Source organism: Pterocles gutturalis, unplaced genomic scaffold (genome assembly GCF_000699245.1).
Source record: "Pterocles gutturalis isolate BGI_N339 unplaced genomic scaffold, ASM69924v1 scaffold11548, whole genome shotgun sequence".
Classification (NCBI taxonomy): Eukaryota; Metazoa; Chordata; class Aves; order Pterocliformes; family Pteroclidae; genus Pterocles; species Pterocles gutturalis.
Window position 1 is genome coordinate 357 of NW_010123101.1, and position 19,540 is coordinate 19,896.

Genomic DNA, 19,540 nt, shown 5'->3' on the forward strand with positions numbered 1-19,540 from the left:
CACAGCCGAAAATACTTTTTGTGAAGTTGGTGGATTGGTCCTGGAATCTCCTGCAAGTGTGGATTGCTGATACAGGTCTCTGTGTTAAAGCTCTGAAAACATACGATATGTCAGGAGAGGGAAAAAGTAAACTGGGTAAAGCAGTGTAGCTCTTGCAGCTGGAGATCTCTGTGGCCTCTCTTACACTGCAAAGGTGACGTATCTGTTACAGTTTTGGCTGCTTTGCACCAATATTTTCCCTTTAATCAGGGGACATTTACTATATCCAGAGCAGAAGAAAAGACAGGTTGAGGATGTAAGGAAACTGGGCAGATGCAAGTTCTGTCAAACGCACTGTGAAAGCATGCTTGAAAAATAGCTGTCGTTTTATCTGCCTTCCCAGACCTTCAGGACATTTGTAGGAGCTAACTGTAGTGATGGTATGTCCAGAAAAGGGTAACCAGAGAGAAGAGTATTTTTATTATTATTATTTAAAGTTGACATTGTGAGCAATAGTATAACACGTCTGCCCCAGCTGTTAGACTGCTTTTCCCACTTACTTCCTTTTCCTGATTTCTTCCCTAAGTTCTGCAGCATGCACCCAGCCCATTTACAGGACTGGGAACCTGTTTTTCTGCTATGTAAATACAGAGGGTGAGAAAGGGAACTTTCTTGAAAGATTAGGAGTGAAGGTATTTATGTTTACTGACACATCTAAGATTGGGATTTTGGGGGAGGGGTACTGTGCAATAGCCACCGGTTAGCGTTTGCATGATGGATTATAACCATGTCTGTATATTTTAAAGGATAGTGCGTTTGAGGTTAGTTAGTGCTTCTGATGGACATCTTTCTGCTAATCTTGCTTGGAAAAAAAAAAAATCCATGTGCTTTCCTGGACTAAAGCAGAGGTCAGTATGAAAAGATAACCTTCTGTTGCCCAACCATCCTGCCCTGGTGGGGCCTTGATTACTGTACTAAGGGATCTCTCTTATCTTTGGTGAATTTTAAGTTGGCAGCGTGAATGTGGTTTCTTTTATTTACATGTGATTTTTTCCCCCAACTTTATTCTGTTCAGGTTAAGCTCTTTTTTACACAAACGAAAAATCATTTTTATTTACATTTACTTAATTAAGCTCATACTTTATATTAAATAAGACTGACATCAATTTCACAAGTGTTAGCTTAATTATCAAGCCCTGTGCAATAGTAAATATGCTGGGAAACACAGGAAGAACTTTACTTGCAGTCTGAGGAATTCAGGCCAAACTTCGTAATCCTACACAAACTGTTATGTATGAAAGAAACTTCAGTGTTTTTAGTAATAAAGTCCAGTTAAGTCTGAGTAAAATTAATTCAGTTTGAGAGAAATGTAAAGTTAACTTTATGGAACTGGCAATTGTGTCAGCTGGTGTCATATTTTTTTTCTTTTCTCCATGTCATACATCAAATAATCCCTTTCTGCCTCTTCCTAAATTCCATTTACCGTGCTGTCTTATTTATGCAATGGTCTTTCTAATGGAGCCTTGAGGTACTGTACCCTTTATAAACCAGTCAACACAGGCATGGGTTGTGTAAATGGTGTTTGCTCTTGGTACTAGGGAAGTCTATGATGCATCCTTTTTCTAAACAGAGAGGAACGGGTGTACTCTAAAAGTACCAAATGCAAATTATCTTACAACTGTTTCTACAAATCCTGCTGTAGTGTTGCTGCAGTAGTGTTTCTGTTAATTACATATGCTTTAAACTTTGTTTGGTGAGACAGAGGAATGTATTTCTAGCTGTGGGAATGATGCTCTTGTTTTCTTTTACATGAGTTCTTTATTATTTTCAATGTGTTCAACTCCTGAGAATTTGAGTAAATTGCTACTCAAAATTGCTGTCGTTCTTATGTTCTTTCATTCTAATTTTAAACTGTTCTTACCTTTTTTCTCTTCCTTTCCCAGTGATATACCTTTCATGCACTAGTACTGTGTGATTTTGGACTGCAAAATATCTTCGTGACTTTGTAAAATGGGAAGTGTCATAGTCTCAAATAGGATGTAGACACAAGAAGGGTGGAAGAAAAAGAACAAAACCAGTTGGCAGTGGTGGATTTTTGGTTGAGTTCTTTTTTTCTCTGTCCACACCTCCTTTGAAATACACACTGTTAAGGTTGAGTAAGCGGAGTTTGAATAGATTCCTTCATCCAATCTCTTGCTTCATCGGTAGGTGTAACGGTTGTATCCTGTACTCTTAGTGCCAGTAAGCCCCAGGAGACACTGGCGAAAAATTGAGTTTTTAAACAGAGAAGCTGTTCTGCTCTGGTTTAGAAAACTGTGGTTTTAAGAAAACTGGTTTTCAACAGACAGCCAGTGTATTGTATATAAATAGTCGCTTAATAAGCATTTACGTGGATCTCTAGGTACACATGGTTCTTAGTAAATCTACTGAAATAATTTCTATCCTGAAAAGTCAGTGGAACACAGGCAGTATGTATCACAGCAGTTCACGTTGGTCTAATGCTAAATGTGCGCTTGGGGGTCTCATACCGACCATTACTCTTGCCCCATCAGGGCTGTGTTTAATGACGTACTGCGCAGCCAGCCTGGCTACCTGACCTTTGATTGCCTAAGCACCTCCGCATACTATCTTGGAGCTTTGTAAACAACAGATTTGTTTAGTTAGCTTGTTAATGAGTTTTTAAAAACCCTCTTAAAGCCTGCCTTCACTTAGGAATCTAGCTGTGTTTGAGAAGTCTCTGAGTATAAGTGACAGATGTCTAACACGAGTCTGTGTCTCAGTTCAGTAGCCTTTTGGCTAGCATGTTTTGATAACACTGGGGCAAAGAGGAGATAGTCCTGCTTCACTGTGGCGGCCTTTTCTAAAGGGTTCTCTATAGATTGATAGAATCAATAAATGTGGAGTGTTGGGTTCTTTTTTTATTTAAGGCAGCCTGGAATTAGGCTTTATCAGGCTGGGGGAGGGAAGCGTTTGCTGCGGCTCCGTGTGTTTGTGTCGACACTGCTGTCTGGTGTTCGGACAAGCTATGGAAAGACATTCCTGGTGTCCTTGTGCTAACACAAGCTATGCCATTTTCTGCACAGGAACTAGGTTGCTTCCATTGAGACAAACTTGAGTGTACATTACCATAGGATGCATCTAATTGCAGGCAGGTGATTATTTCCTCCATTTTAATGTATAGTTTTCAATGCAGGCAAACTCAAAGCATCCATCTAATACAGCTCAGCTTAAACTTCATGCTGCTTTTATTATGGCCAGAAGCTCTGGAAGAAGTTGCTGTAAGGCCTTGCTTGTTATTCCAGATGTGTTGCCTGGTAGGGATGCTAAAAGCCTTGCGCTGAGCGGGCAGCGCACACAGTGCCCACAGCTGGAGGTGTTTCCGAGTGAAGGAGGTGCAGTGCATTCGGCCTTGGAAGTAGCAGGGAGCTCCAGTACCAAAAGCACCAAGTTGAGGGGTCAGTGTCGTCCTGTGATGACCAGCTGTTGACCGAAATTCAGACTATGTTCTGTAGCTGTGGGAGAGGACTGAGCTGTGCCCCTTGATTCTGTGGCTGGAAGAGGAGGGTGGCAGTGGGGGTAGGTTTCTGGAGGCTGGCTGTGCCTGCTCAGGGCTTGGCAACAGGCTTCCATTAGGCAACAATTTCTGTTTCACTCACTTTTGGTGGTCAGACCACCAAATGAGTGCTCCAAATGTGGCGATTTCTAAACTATTTTGATGCAATCAGTAGCAGAGGCATGCCTGTAATTTACTTTTGTCCTTTCATTTATTCTTTTCTGCCAGCATTATTTATTAAAATACTCTTGTGGTGCAGATGTTTTCATATGGCTTTAGAAAAAACCTTTATATAATAAAATTGTGGGGAACTTGGTCAGGCCTTGGTTAGATTTTTTTTTTTCTTTTTAAATTTATGGAGTATTTCTGAAAGGGAAATTGTTGCTCTAAGATGGGACACTGTTCTTACATATTTTTTCCAGTGCAAGATCTAGTATAAGTAAAAATGGGCGTGATCATGTCTCCTTAAAGGTAAAATCTTTATGAAGTCTTGGTTCGAATTTCTTTTTGCTGTGCTCTTTGCTAGTAAACAGTGTGAGAGGAAAGAGATCTCTTTGAAAGAAAGAGAAATTATTTCAGTAGGACGTGGAGATTTGGGGAAAAAATAGCATTACTTGGTTACAGCCTAAATGTGGAAGTGAGGACTTCTGTACCTGAGAATAATGTGTCCTAACAACGACACCTTTTGACCAAAACATTATCAAATCAAGGAAGGCTTTTATTTCTAAGCTAGACAAATCACCAATTTTAGTGCAAAGAGGACCATTGGGCTAACTTGGTCAGTCTTTCTGCTTTGGAAAAATGAACTTAGTTCAGGGGACGTTGAGTTTTTGCAACGATTAAAAAACCCCTGTGAGCGCTAGTTCTGCAAGGTTTCTGGAACACAGCGCTAACAGTGGCGTAGCTGACCACCCTGGCATCCTGCTGCGCTTGGGATTCTGGCGTAGATAAAACATGCTTCTCTCTGCCAGGACCTGGAGGCAGGACTAAGCGTTCTGAACATGTAAAGCTACCCAGAAAACTCTGTGTTTTAAGCAGCCAGTTCCTGGAGGTGAGAGGAGTACACTGCTCCAATAAGACAGATCTAAGTAGGAACACAATGAATTGGTGGGTCCTTTAGTGTGCGTTGTTCTCAGTAGCTCTGTGGATCATAATGTGGTGTTAAAGATGGGGAAATTAATAAAGTCAAGGGGACTGAATTTAAATTTCGCTGAATTGAACTTCTGGCTTGACATCTTGTTGATAAACCAACTGGATTCTGGAATGAAGGAAACAATGATCCGAGAAGTGGTGCTGTGGTAAGGTTTCTGTTGTCTGTCTGTTTGGCATGGGAAACCCTGGTTATTTCTCTTCAGAGGTCTCCATTCTGTTGACTGTTTTTACCAGCTGAAGCCTGAAGTATTAGGGGATGACAACACTGAGTTTGCACTGTCACAGAGCTGCCAAGTTACCTCTCATTCTGAAATCCCGGGCACTGGGGCTATGAACTTGGCTCGGCTCGTTGCCTTGCCACTGGCTTGTGCAATATTGGCAAGTGAAGTTTGCCTCACCTTTAAAACTGCCGGGCATGGTTGTTTGCATGATAAACTTGATTAGAAAATGATGGGCTCTGAACAGAGAGCCATGACTCATTGCGGGCCTGTGACTCTTCGGTTTTCCTGTTGTCTGTTCCTTCGAGCGTTACCCACCCTGTAGTCAACATTCAGTTCTTCCATCACGTATTGCTGGGGGATGGCATGCTGCTTCCTTCTTGACTGCTGACTGTTGGTGTTCGGTGATGAGAGAGTGAGGCAGCAAGAGCAAGTCCCCGTCCTGGATGCAGTTTATCACTCTCAGCTTGTAGTTATACAGGCTTCCTCTGCATTTTGCTTGCATTTTCTCTATAAAATAGGGGTAGTAATGTTCCAAAATAGGCATAATACGCAAGGATTAGTTCTTGTAGTGTTCACTGAATGATAGGGCTGTGCAAAAACCTGTCGTGTGTTTGTTGCAGCCCTTGTTCATTAGTATGTTTTGTGTATTGATGCTTCTGAGACAGTAGAAATTATTGAGGTTCACAGACAGGACTGAAATCATGTGAACTCTGAGCACCTGATCCCAAAGAGTGGTGCCTCTGCAGCGTTGTAGAGAACAGGGTTTGAGTTAATGATCTGTTTCCTGTAACTTTGTAATTGAAACAAGACGTGTAGGCATGATAATTTGCAGGCACATGAGGCAGAGTGGGACGGACAGGATTCCACAGGGTGTTACAAGCGGCTGTAGCTGTGCAGCCTTGCTCTGTGTGCTGCTTTTCATATTTTCTGTCGGTGTTCACGTACGCACCTGTACTGTGTCTAGTGTAGTGCAGTTCTGGTCTGTGTTGTGCATCACGGCGAAATGTTAGAAATCCTCAGAAAGCCATACTGGATCTTTGGGATTTGCTGCTGTATACAAAAGAAATGAGAAATAAACTTTTTTTTTCTGCATTTAATTTGATTTTATTAAAAGTTCCTTAAAAGTGTAATTTAAAAAAGGCTCTGCTGGCAACATGACAGCATGCATTTGAGATTTCTTATCTTTTGGACTTTGTTTGTTCAGCTGATGTCGTATTGGGAGGTTTAACAAAAGCAGGGTAACTAGCATTGTAGTTAACAGGAAGGTCAGATGCTTTGAACTAATGGTTTACGCAGTGGCTTAAAGACTTCTGCAGACCTGAGCTCTCTATGATGTAGACTTATTCTGGAATAAGAATTGTATACTATACCTGTGTTTTCTAAAGTTATCTTTTGTTAAGAATGTTTGGAAAAATTAGCTTTCTCATGTAGAAGTTGAGAGAGATGCCTTTCATTAAATGGGGTGACTGTCTACGATCTCTGAAGGTGAAGGTGTTACGGGAGAGGAATAGCAAATACCCAAGTGTACGACTTCTGGTTTGAAACAGCTTTGCTTGATTGCATTTTCCTTATTTGTGTTATTGATAATGATAACTTACATTGGGTGTTAAATGCTTTTTTTCTTTCTTTCTTTCAGATGAAATAAAAACAGAGCTGGAAAAGCAAAGGTAAATTATTAATTGCTGTAAACTGTGCCAGAAAACAGCAAGGGAATAATTTGATAGTGGAAATGTAAGCGTGTATGTTCATTACAGCAATGAGTTTGTGAATACCCAGTTACACACCTTTCTGCCAAAACTGTGATACGGCCCGTGTTTTGCAATTGTACAATGTTTGTGGCTGTGGGTACTGAAGTCATAACTGCCTCTGAATTTCACTATGAAAAAATTGTGAAACTTGTAAAGGGTGCTAGTTTTTCACTTCCTTTTACTGGGCTTAATATAGCCTGATGGGAGATCATAAAGAGCAGTAGGTATCCTCTGTTTGGTAACTACCTAGATCAAGAATGACAATTTAAATATTACTTAAATCCAGATTTTAAAACATTTTTCCAGCCCTGTGCTATGATTTAAAATGAGCCCCCTTCTCTTTGCGTAGTGTTCCTCATCTGGGCCCTGTTTACTTAATTCAGAATAACTTTGTTAGAATTATCATTAAGTTGTGTGGGAGCTCCCCAGTACTCAGGTAGTGGGACAGTGCTGGAGTGTAGTGAGGGAAGAGTTAAGTTAAAGAATATGTGAAAAAGATCAGATGCAATATAAATAAAGTGGTTTTGTGTGATTTTTAAAGAAAATTGAACTTTAAGAAAGTATGTGTGAGAGAAACTTGCATGACATTTGTATGCTGCTATGTACCATTCAGCTTTAAATTTAGAAAAGGAGGAAGTGTAGTTTGCTGTGATATACGTGTTCAGAAAAATTAATAATTCTTCTTGTCTGACCTAGAGAAGGCACTGCTGCTCCACCAAAAGCAAACTTCATTGAAGCAGATAAATATTTCCTTCCGTTTGAACTAGCCTGCCAGTCAAAGTCTCCACGCATTGTCAGTACTTCACTGGATTGTTTACAGGTAAGGGTTGTGTTTAAACTTGGACAGAGTGAAATGGAGAAATGCGCGGTTACAAATATCTTGTGTGCTGTTGGCAGTGAAGTGGTAGTTCTGTCCTGAGAACATACAGCTGTGCAGGTATCCCCTGTGGTTACCTACATGCATAAACCATGCGAAACAGGTTATTATCAGCCTTGGCTGAAAGTGCATCTTGTCAAAGTCAGAAATGTGTGTGTGTGTGTTGTTTTAGAGTGAAAGAAGCCTTTATTCCAGCTGGTGAATGCTTTTATTATTCAGTAAAGATGTTTCACCTGTGGTGCTCTCAAAGGCATATGGTGTTTCTCGTAGTGCTGATGTGCACTCTGGAATCTTTCTGCCTTGTTCCTCCTTAGATTCTTACAGAAAAATACAAGTGCAACTTAAGGGCAGATCCTTTCTGTTGTGAATAGGTACAGGGATTGACGTTAAAAAAAAATTGTCTGATTATGGGAGGAAAAAGTGGTCTGGGTGGAAAAAGCTTGTGTTATCACTTACGAAATCTGTCTGGATGTTTGAACAGTCCAAGTATTTGGTAGCCAGACTGTTGATAGTGTTAAATTTTTCTGTTAAAACTGGTTAAGTGAGGTATGCTGTCTAAAACCCCTTTCTTATACTGTACTTAACTGTGTTTTACTTAACAGTATATGGTTGTCTAACTGCATTTTTTCTACCTAGAAACTCATTGCATATGGACATATCACTGGCAATGCTCCAGACAGTGGAGCTCCTGGAAAACGACTGATTGACCGAATAGTTGAAACCATTTGCAATTGCTTTCAAGGTCCTCAAACAGATGAAGGAGTACAACTGCAGATAATTAAGGTATTTTATCTGCTTCATTTTGGTGCAATATTAATTTACATTCTCTGTCTTTGATTTTGTAACTGAAAAAAATTTAATGCAAAGCACTACTTAGGGCCCAAGTTCTCAATTTCTTACACTGTTAGATGTGTCATTGAATTTAGGGAGACTGTAACCAGCACAGAATATGTGTGCGAAATGTATTTCCTCTTGGTGAAGCAGAACGTAAGGAATACTTTATAAATGCACTGCAGCTGTGATGCAGTGTCATGGCTTGCGGCTCTGTCCTGTCTGCTTTTATGTCCGTTTTCCAGGGACATCTGCAGTACATGTTCTCAACAAGGCATAGTAGTACCAATGTTGTGTGTTATGGTTCTGAAATCTCCTTGGGCTAACATAGCTGAGGGTGGAAGTTGGTGAACCTTCTATCAATCTGGGTGGCAGGGTAGACCAGCTGGCCCTCTCACAGAGATGAAGCTGTGGAATATAATGACAACTGTTTCATTTGGACGCGGAGCATCTCCCTCAGTGGAAAACTAGTTGTGATAAAATGTTTTTAACAGCTCAGGAGAGAAGAGAGTTATGTGGAAGTTCTGTTAAACTTTCCTTGATTTGAAATGTTGTTTCAGAGAACTAGAAGTTCCTTATAAAGTCTTATATAAACAGATACATGTGTTTCATAACAATCCAGCTGATATTATGGAAGACCTGCATGAACTGCAGTGCTGCCTACTTGCTTAGATTTCATTTTTACTGTGTTATGGACTTTTTCAGGCTCTCCTCACTGCAGTAACGTCTCCGTATATAGAAATTCATGAAGGAACAATTCTTCAGACTGTTAGAACCTGTTACAACATTTATCTGGCCAGTAAAAATCTTATTAATCAGACAACCGCCAAAGCTACCCTCACGCAGATGTTAAATGTCATTTTTACACGGATGGAAAATCAAGCTGTATGTAACTATTACTTTTGCTCATCTCAAATGTTTATGCTTAACAAATGAATAGAAAACTTTTTTATTATTGTTATTTTTAGTGGGTCTGTCTTTGTAATTGGATATCTGTTGATTTGTAATTTTAAAAAACTGTCAAATCCTGCAGTGAAGCATACTGACTGATTAAAAATAAAATATGAAGCTTATTGGTGATAACAGGGTTTCACACTGTAGTTTCTGCCAAATGGCTTTGTATAAACAAGTGATGGGATGCTTTTAAAATAAGCTTGAAGCGCATCTTTTTAATTTGACTGGCCAAGTGACTGTATTTTCACTGTTTCTTGTTAGCGTGTGAATTCACAAAGGAACATCAGTCATCATAGCCATCTGTTTTCCCTTATCATGTTTTGTGCCTTGGATTAACTTTTTCATATTCATTTTTTAAGATACAAGAATCCAGAGAAGTAGAAAAAACAAATCATCAAAAATCCCAGTCTCCTGCAATTCAAGTGGTGCCCAAGTCTCCAAAGATTGGTCAGTCAAAGCACAGCTGTCAGGAAGGCAAACCCACCACTTCTGTAAGCGTGGAATTAACCAACGGTGAGCCTGAGAGGGCAGAAGATGGAGACATGAAGCTGGAACAGGATCTGACTCTTTCAGCATCAGGTGAACAAGAATAGGTTGTGTCTAGTGCTTTCAATTACACTATTTCTATCGGAAAATGCTCTTTTAGGCTATTTTAGGGAGAAGAGGCTGGGGTTATTAGCTCACATCCTGCTTGGATTTTCTCAGTAGTTATTCAGAGTATACAGGCTATCCTTAGCTCATATCTACAACATTGTAACTTTTGAAGAAAGGCTCTTGACTTGAATAAATTGATAAAGGGGAAGGAAAGGAAGAGAATAATTATGGTACGTGAGAAGTGACAGAATCACCTTGAGATAATAAAAGACATGTTGTAAAAGTAATGTGTATTATTAACACCTTGTCATAAGCATATACTGTATCCAAGTTACGAACATAGGATATTGCAAAACTAAAAGTTTGTAACAGTTGATAAATATAAATGACAAAATCACTGCATTAAGATATCGGTGCTTTGATTTAAACAATGGAAATAACATCAATGAGTATTTTTGTATGACTTGTTGGAAATGGCTTTAGAGGAGAATTACTAAAGAAAATCTATATTTTTCAATCCTTCTGCCTCTGTCATGTTTCTCCTTTTAATCTTCCTCCTAAACAAAAGTACTAAATTCAAAATTATCTTTCTGTGTGTTTCATTAGAAGAAACAACTGATGGAGAAAAGGAGATGGTTAAAGGCATCTTGGAAGATGTGGTCAAGTCAGCTATGAAAGGTAGCAGACTCTTCTGAAGTTAAATAGATGGGTGCATATTGCCAAACTTTTATTCCTGTGATTGTAAAATCATGGAAATTATTTTTGTTACTAAGTATCTTGTCAAGAACACCTACTAAGGCAGTAAGAACAGTTTTTTGTCAAACAATATTCTTCTTTTGCTGGTAGCTGAGAAACTTTCTAGTTTCTGTCCTACTTGGTTGTAGACCTTCACAAAGTCATAGGATAAAAAAGCTCAGTGGATGAATGTAATCGGTTTTCCTTTTTCCCCTTTAGTGGCTGAAGAAAAGCAGGTAACAGAAGCAGTTAAGGCTCTACCTGTATTAGAGACTGCAGATATTGCTCTTTCCAGCTCTAGTAATGAAAATGTACAAACAAATGGGATTCCAGATGATGGGCAATCTGTTTCCTCCACTGATAATCTGGTAAATAACTTCACTGGATGCTAACGAATATTTCGGAAAGGAGAAATGTTTTTATCATGCCAACTACTACAGTGGGATTTTGGGGAGGGAAGGGACAGAAGCTTTAATGTATGTGTCCAGCTTGTGTTTGAAAATGAAGCAGCAATTGCAATTTAATTAGATATTGAAAACAACTGTTCTAAAATGGGTTATGTTAGTTGTATTTTAGTACAGGGTGGGGGCAGAGGGGAGCAGTTGGTCAATGTGTGAAAAAATCCAGATCACTTGTAGTTAGTTTTAGTTTAAACTTTGCCAAAGGTACTGTTTTTTTTAATCTGTAGCTAATTCTCAGAGGACCTGTGTAATCTTCCTTTGTCTCACTGAGGATCTGCTGTTGTGTTTCTTGCTCTCAAGGAAACAGATGTATCTGGACATCAAGGTGCTGCCAAATTTTCCCATGTTCTACAAAAAGATGCCTTCCTTGTGTTCAGGTCGTTGTGCAAGCTCTCCATGAAACCTCTTGGTGATGGACCACCAGATCCCAAGTATGAGACTGTATTTATTACACTGTCTTCCTCAGGTCGCTTTTGGACACAGTTAAGTAGCTGCTGTAGAGTAAAGCAGGTATTAAAAATTCACCTGTCAGGCCCTTGTTTCAGTTAGGTTGATGAATCTAGGATTGAAACTTGCTTCCAATTATTAAAAATTTAATACTTGAGGGGTTTTTTCTGTAATGGGCACATTGTCAGTTGAAGTGGCCTTGACTATAGTATTTGTGAAGCTTTTGATGGGGGAGTGGGGGAATGCTTCTTAGTAGCGCTGAGTTGCATCTGTTATCCTAGTTAATACTCCTGGAAGATCTCCAGAATCACTTGCAGGCTGATTTCCACCCTTCCTGCTCCCCACATTGAAATTAATTAAATAGCAGTCCTTTCTTCTTGACACGGAAGAAATGCTACAGTGCTCATGTTGAATGCAAGTATGTATTCAGAAATACGATAAAAATATATTTAATGTTGAATTTTTTCTAGGTCCCATGAACTGCGTTCTAAGATAGTGTCTCTCCAGCTTCTTCTCTCAGTACTGCAGAATGCTGGTCCAGTTTTCAGGACGCATGAAATGTTCATCAATGCAATCAAGCAGTATCTTTGTGTAGCATTATCTAAAAATGGAGTCTCTTCAGTTCCTGATGTTTTTGAGCTCTCTCTTGCCATCTTTCTCACACTACTTTCGAATTTTAAGACCCATTTAAAAATGCAGATTGAGGTGAGACTTTTTATCTATCATTTGTATGATGCTCTAGTTCTCAAATAAAAATACTGCAATGATGAAAAGACAGCTGGAACGTAGATGCTAATGTCTTAGTTTTGTTTGCTTACTAAACTAGGGTGTTATTACTGTATTCAAATTCTAATATGCATGAGGTGATACTCTTCAAGAGAAATTACTGAATAGAAGTGCATTTGTACATTTGACATGGATCTAGTAAGTTTCAGATCATCAGGTCCTTTACCTCATTTATTTTGCAGGTGTTCTTCAAAGAGATCTTCCTGAATATTCTAGAGACTTCTTCAAGCTCCTTTGAGCACAAGTGGATGGTGATTCAGACTTTAACTAGAATTTGTGCAGGTATTTCCATTGTTGTGAAAAGCAGTCACTTCCTCTGGCAGCAGATGTGATATTTGTTTTCAAAATAATTTTCATATAATTTTTAAGTATGAAAAATTGAATTTGATCCCGTAGTGCTTGGGTTAAGTGTCTGAATTCATCCCCATTGCCTGCTCCAACTGGCTGAATAATTTGAAAATGCTGTTGCACTGAACTCTAATACTTGCACTTTCTTTTATTTTCAAGATGCCCAGTGTGTAGTGGATATTTATGTTAACTATGACTGCGATTTAAATGCTGCTAATATATTTGAACGCCTTGTAAATGATTTGTCCAAAATCGCGCAGGGACGAAGTGGGCATGAGTTGGGAATGACACCTTTACAGGTAAGAAAAACAGCTTTGAAGATAAGGTATTCTTTTTTTCATAAATAGTGCCATCTCTGCATAGTTATTGATGCTTCCAGGGGTTCATGTTGTCTGTAACCTACTGATGTTACCTACTAGTTGTTAGTTAGCTAATTGGCAGATGGGTGCTGCAGTGTGATTCATTTAGTTGGTGATTTTGCTGCATATTTGCATTGTGACACTAGGCTTGTTCTGGGCTCTTTTGTTGGGCTGCCATGAGAGAGAGAACCAAATGAGCCTTCCTCTGCCTTACTCAAATGACTTTCAAAATTATAATTTCCCAGTCCTTAGAGGGAGAGTGGAGTATAGACTGCTTTCAGCAAGAGCAGATACTTTGAACGTTGGCCTTGCCTATAGCACTGTTTTTTTTAGCTCAGCCTAATGGTGTTCAGGGCTGAAGTGAACTTGGTGCCAGTGTTCATCTCAGAACTGAGTGCACCTCACACCTTCGATTAGAATTGTATCAATGCTTGCTTGATTATTTTTATTTTCCCTGTGGTCCTTTGACCAGAAAATGGAAGTAAAAGGCAGGAGACATTTGTTTCAGATTTTTGAATATAACTGTTTACTGTACAGCTAAGGTGGTGAGACACTTGTCGTGCTTGTGGAGAGTTCTTACACTATAGAGGCTTACTGGATGGCCATAATCATTCATACAACAAAGGGGTTGTGTTTAGGATTTGATGTATATTTGCCTCTTGGTTGTGCTCATCAGCTGTCAGTAAATCATCTGCTTAAAGCAGCTGGAGTGTGTTTTGGTGTCAGTCCTGGTTATGGTTGCTTTTGGCCCGCATGTATCCAACCTAAATAGTCAAAAGGCAGATTTTCCCCTAACTGATGGACTTTCTAAGATCTAAATGGTGTGATGTAATGCATTCTAAAAACTTGTGGATATACATATATTAGTTTGGGTTTTTGATAATGTGTTTTCTTGTTTTTTGGGGTTTTTTTGGTTTTGTGTTTGTTGTTTTGTTGTTGGTTTGTGGTGGTTTGTTTGGTGGTTTTTTGTTTTTTTTTTTTAGGAACTAAGCTTGAGGAAAAAAGGACTTGAATGTTTGGTTTCTATTTTGAAATGTATGGTAGAATGGAGCAAAGACCTTTATGTGAACCCAAATCATCAGACTAGCTTGGGTAAGATTGTTTCCTTACGGAGAGACTAATTTGCTTAATAAGTTTGTCCTTGTGTTTGTTCAGTATTTAGAAGCTATGTGGGTGCTAGTTTTTTGCATACCTATTTGTTTATACAAATGAAGTACTTTCCAAAGAATTGTTAATGCTGTTGCAGTAACCAACTCTTCAAGGGTCTGATTCAAATAACCAGGTTCTGTTTAAGAGCTGTAGCCAGGCCATTGTCTACATCGTAAAAGCTGGCTTATGTAGAACAAGATGTAACAAATATTTCAGTTACTAAATTGAAGTGTAATAATTTCTTGATAGCTGCTGCTGCTGCTCTTCTGCCTTTTGTTGGTTTATTTTAGAATTGCATCAGTATAGCATCTTCATTTAGTGTAGACTGCTGAAAAGTATATGTGGTAAAATAAGAATATCAATTCACAAATTTCTGCTAAAAAACCAGGATAACTTAAGTCTCGCCCTGTTTATAAATAGGTTCATATAAACCATCTGAACAGGAATTGGCTGAAGGTAAATGCCTTGAAAGTGGAGGGAGACGGAGTAGTGTCAGTTCCTTGGACTCCACTGTGTCATCAGGAGTTGGAACTGTTGGTACTCAGACTGCTATCCCAGATGATCCTGAGCAATTTGAAGTCATCAAGCAACAAAAGGAAATAATTGAACACGGGATAGAACTGTAAGTCCAGTACGACAGGAAAATAAAAGTTCACTAGTAAAATAAACTATGTTTGTAACCAGATTGTTTCTTACCCAGTCAAACCTGCAGAGACACTTACAAATTGATCTTAATGCTGAAGACTCTTGCCTGGTGGTGTCAAAAGCTAATGCTGGAGGCTATTGTAGTTAAAAGGAATTCAGTAAAATCTGGGTGGAGTGGAAGGTGGTTTCACAACTTTCCTTTGTGCTGGTTCAGCCACACAAGAGAGGAAAGTGTGCGTATACCTAGAGAGAATTGATTTGAGCAGGCAGGCTTAATGTTGTTTTACAGCTCTTACACCATTTGTTGTCTTTTATTGAAATATTTTGGAGAATTTAATTGTTGTCCAGCTATGCTTTACTTCTTTTTAATTAATTTGAAGATCTTTTTGTCTGTAAATGCTATAAATAGATCTTTAACAGCAACTATTTTAGCATCTCATGGAAACTGTCTAGTTTTTCATATTTCAAAAGGGTCAGTTTTTAAGTGAGTTTTCCAGCAATAACTTTTAAGTTTATCAGCAACTGAATGTACCTCATGAGATGTAGCCTGTGGTGTGATATAGTTAACACATTTGTTGCACATTCTTTGACTTTTTTCTAACTAGAAGAAGAGACACAGAACTACAGCACAGAATCTTTTGGTTTAGAAGGGCTCTGTACAGCTAAAATTTTATAGGCTGTGATATTTTCTGATTGTATGTCTCAGTTTTCCCATGTTTTTGTCTGAATAGGTTTAATAAAAAACCAAAGAGAGGAATACAATATCTTCAGGAGCAGGGAATGCTTGGCACTTCAGCAGAAGACATTGCACAATTTTTGCACCAAGAAGAACGTCTCTGTTCTGTAAGTTTGCATGTAGCATAAGATAATACTCTTGCCTCTATCATCTTCTCCCCTGTCTTCTGGTGTCTGTATGCACTCTCTTTAGTTCATATTTCATTAAGAGAGAACTGAAAGTGTAAGGGTTCTAAATGAAGGTACTTCAATGCTACTTTCTATTTACTTGCTGTCCTGGTAACGTAGCTGTGTTTGCAATAAGGTGCTGAAGGGATTCCTCATGAGGGGGAACACGTGCTTTATCTGCATTAACAGTATCTTGCCAGCAAAGGAATATCAGGTACTGCAGTGGCCAAGCATTCTCCGCTGCATGTGGAACTGGGCACAGCTCAGCTTTCCTTGGCTCTACAGCAATGCAGATCTCACCCTGGGGAAGCAAGAATATGCCGACTAAAGGCATTTTCTAATGACACTGGCTTCTTGTCATCTCTCTGACGGTTCCTCTGCCTGCTCAGTGAAGCATATCGGTCTTACAAAACTGACAGCTGTGCAATTCTTGTACTATAAACTTTCTTGCAAAGCTGGCAGTTGGATTACACAGTAATAACTGTCTCTTGTGTTTTTAGACTCAAGTAGGGGAATTTCTTGGGGAAAGCAACAAGTTTAACAAGGAAGTGATGTATGCCTATGTAGACCAGCTTGATTTCTGTGGAAAAGACTTTGTCTCTGCTCTACGTATATTTCTGGAAGGTTTTCGTCTGCCAGGTGAAGCCCAGAAGATCGATAGATTAATGGAGAAGTTTGCTGCTAGATACATTGAATGCAACCAACGGTAATTCAAAACCTTTGTATTGGAGAAGTGTCTGAAGAATAGCTGTATTGTTTGTGGCCCTTAGGGGCAAGGTGCAACTCACACTCATGCCAGGTCAGGAACTTCTACAGGTGTGTGTAAGGAGCAGATCTTGTTGCTAATGCTGGTGCTGACCCTCTTCAGCAGCTAGGCAAAATGGAAACTTTGGATAGAAAGTATACTGATGCTGGCATTTCATTAAATCCCAAATACCTGCTAGAAGGAATTATTGGAAGAGGGAAGCCCTAAGTATGTTAAATTGTCTCTATATTAGCTGTTCAGTTTTTAAACAAATGTAGGTCAGTCAAGTGTAAACAACAGTAATAAGAAATAGCAATTGCTAAAATTAAAAATACATGGCATAAATAGCTAATAAGATGTTGCACATGTTTTTGCTTGCCCATTAGACGTCGAATAAAATGTATATATTTTAGTTGACATCAAGTGGACATCAAAGAGGCAGTGTTGCTTTTGTTTCGAATGCAATAAACTAGTGTTGAAGTTGAGATAGGTGATCAGGCTTAATTGGTTCCCATTCCTTAGTCCAGTTGGTGCATCACTGGGTTGGTTTTGTGTAGTTCTTTGTGAAACTCTGGGAGTGAAAATATAAGCTGTTCTTTAGCTTTTGTAGGATTACCCAAAGAAGGATAATGTCTAATTTTTGGGGAATGTAGTTTAGAAGTCCAGTCATCACTGGTTTCAACATTGTGAAGACGATGCTTTTATTTTTTTTTCCTTTTTATTTGCATTTTAAAACACTTGGGGCTTCATGTGTTTCTAAGGACTAATTTTAGGCTCTGTGGGTTCTGTGGTTGAATGCATAGCAGTTCTGGGTATTTTTCTTCCATATAGAAATAGAACTAATTCTTTGAGGAATTAGGCTCTAAAAATCTGTTTTGTTTTTTTTTCTTCCCTTAGGCAAACACTATTTGCTAGTGCTGACACTGCCTATGTTTTGGCTTACTCTATTATAATGCTGACTACAGACCTCCACAGTCCACAGGTAGAAATTTAAAAAGTGAACATAGAATCATGTAGAAGTTCAGATTTCCCTGGAACTTGCATTCAAAATCTGATATCCAACTTCCATTCTTTTTTACAGGTAAAAAATAAAATGACAAAGGAGCAATACATTAAAATGAATCGAGGAATCAATGACAGTAAAGACCTGCCAGTAGACTATTTATCCACAATCTATGAAGAAATAGAAGGAAAGAAAATTGCAATGAAAGAGACAAAAGAATACGCAATTACAACCAAGTCTAGTAAACCAAGTAAGAAGGAACTAGAAACTGGAAAGACCATAGTGCTTTTGAACTATTGCAGTTATTCTCAGGATAGTGTAGTAGAGTTCAGATCCCCTTTTGAAAACATCTTTGTGCAATACATAAATTACATTTAGAATGGCTAATGTAGGTATTTGGGATGAAACTGGCTCAGTTATGACTTGATACTGCTGCTTCTGTGATGGAAGCATAGCTGTGTAAGTGCATCTGGCACCATGGCAGAGGGCACTAGAAACTAGATTTGGGGTTTTTCTTAAAATGGAAGTGTGAGGGGAAAATGGTTCAATAACTGAAAGTGGCCCTTACTTTGCAAGTTAACTTCTTGTTTTTATGTGGTAGACAACAGGTGGGTTTTTGTTTTGGGTTCGGTTTTTTTTTTTTTGTCTCCCTATCAGTAGCATGTCATAGTTCAGAGGCTGGTAAGTGCCACAGTCCTTGTGATAGCATTTGAAAAAGAGAGAGATCAGAGAGTTTGTCATGATCTACAGTCACTTCTCTTTATCTAGACCAAATGAGGAATTTGTGTAGTGTACACTAGAAACCAGTATCCCCAGCTGCATTCTGCTTTTACTCAGAATAGCTGGTACTAATTTGAATTAACATTAGTGAATTCTGAATCTTCAACATAGTGTTTTTCTCAGTGTTCTCCATGCTGTTTGCAGGTTTCCTAGATCAAAATAGGAATAAAATTGATTTGCTTGAAAATTGAAGTTGCAACATTTAGTAAAAGGATAAAGGAACACTGAGTTATAATTTATTTATCAAGTTGCTTAGGGCTAGTTTTGTTTTGAGGATGTCAGCCTAAGATGATGAAGGATTTTCCATCCACTTCTACAGGCAGAGTGACTTAATAGAGTATGCTTCTCTGGCTGCCAGAGATTAGGTCATAACATGGAACATATAGTAAAGGCCTGAATTAGTTACTTGGTATAGAACAAAGTCTTAAGTTGGCGTGTAGGTTTTATTTCTGGAGTTCCTTGCACGCAACCTATGACAGCCTCCTGAATTCTAACATTCTGGAAGATTTTTATCCTTATTTCATTTGCAATACCTTTATTTTAACCTTTTGTGATGCTCAATGTGAAGACAGGGTATATGCTCTTATAAAAAAAGAAACCAATGTGACTGTGTGGTGTTCCCCTTAGGTGTAGCTAATGAGAAGCAGCGGAGGTTGTTATACAACTTGGAGATGGAACAGATGGCTAAAACAGCGAAAGCCCTCATGGAGGCAGTAAGCCACGCAAAGGCTCCTTTTACTAGTGCCACTCATCTGGATCATGTCAGACCCATGTTCAAAGTGAGTGTGAAGTTCTCCTTGTCTCTTCATTGCTAAGAGTTTTAAGCATAAAAAAAATGGAAAATTACTCTGAAGAGCTAGGTAATGCAACAGGTGGACTCTTTGGATGTATTTGGCTTCAGTTATCTAGTGTTTTGGGCTAAAATTGTAATAGATTTCTGAACTTAGTTTCTTCCTTTCTTTAGCTTGTATGGACTCCATTGCTGGCAGCTTACAGCGTTGGCTTGCAGAACTGTGATGACACAGAAGTTGCATCCCTTTGTTTGGAAGGAATACGATGTGCAATTAGAATAGCCTGTATCTTTGGAATGCAGGTTTGTATTAGACTTAGCACGGGGCTTGTTGAGGGCAGGGTAGGGTCTGGGAGGGAGCTGAAGAATTACAAGCAATTTATACATAAAAAATGAACTAGAAAATTAAGCATCTCATTTACTTTCTTGAAATGGTAAAATAAAATATTACCATCTTATTTTAGTTTATTTTAAGATCTT

The 19,540-nt window shown here is 38.8% G+C and overlaps 1 protein-coding gene across 1 annotated transcript; it reads left to right on the plus strand.

Annotated features, from left to right (window-relative positions):
- Positions 1-6,549: 6,549 nt before the first annotated feature.
- LOC104464922 (brefeldin A-inhibited guanine nucleotide-exchange protein 2-like) lies at positions 6,550-19,363 on the plus strand (the record flags this gene model as incomplete). The annotated part of the gene is made up of 19 exons (XM_010077772.1): positions 6,550-6,572; positions 7,350-7,473; positions 8,167-8,313; positions 9,067-9,246; positions 9,675-9,894; positions 10,516-10,587; positions 10,864-11,012; positions 11,406-11,536; positions 12,023-12,257; positions 12,521-12,620; positions 12,846-12,985; positions 14,029-14,137; positions 14,615-14,816; positions 15,571-15,682; positions 16,243-16,448; positions 17,385-17,469; positions 17,569-17,740; positions 18,898-19,049; positions 19,235-19,363. Coding segments are annotated over 19 exons (2,688 nt in total), but the record flags the coding sequence as incomplete, so codon positions are not given.
- Positions 19,364-19,540: the final 177 nt, after the last annotated feature.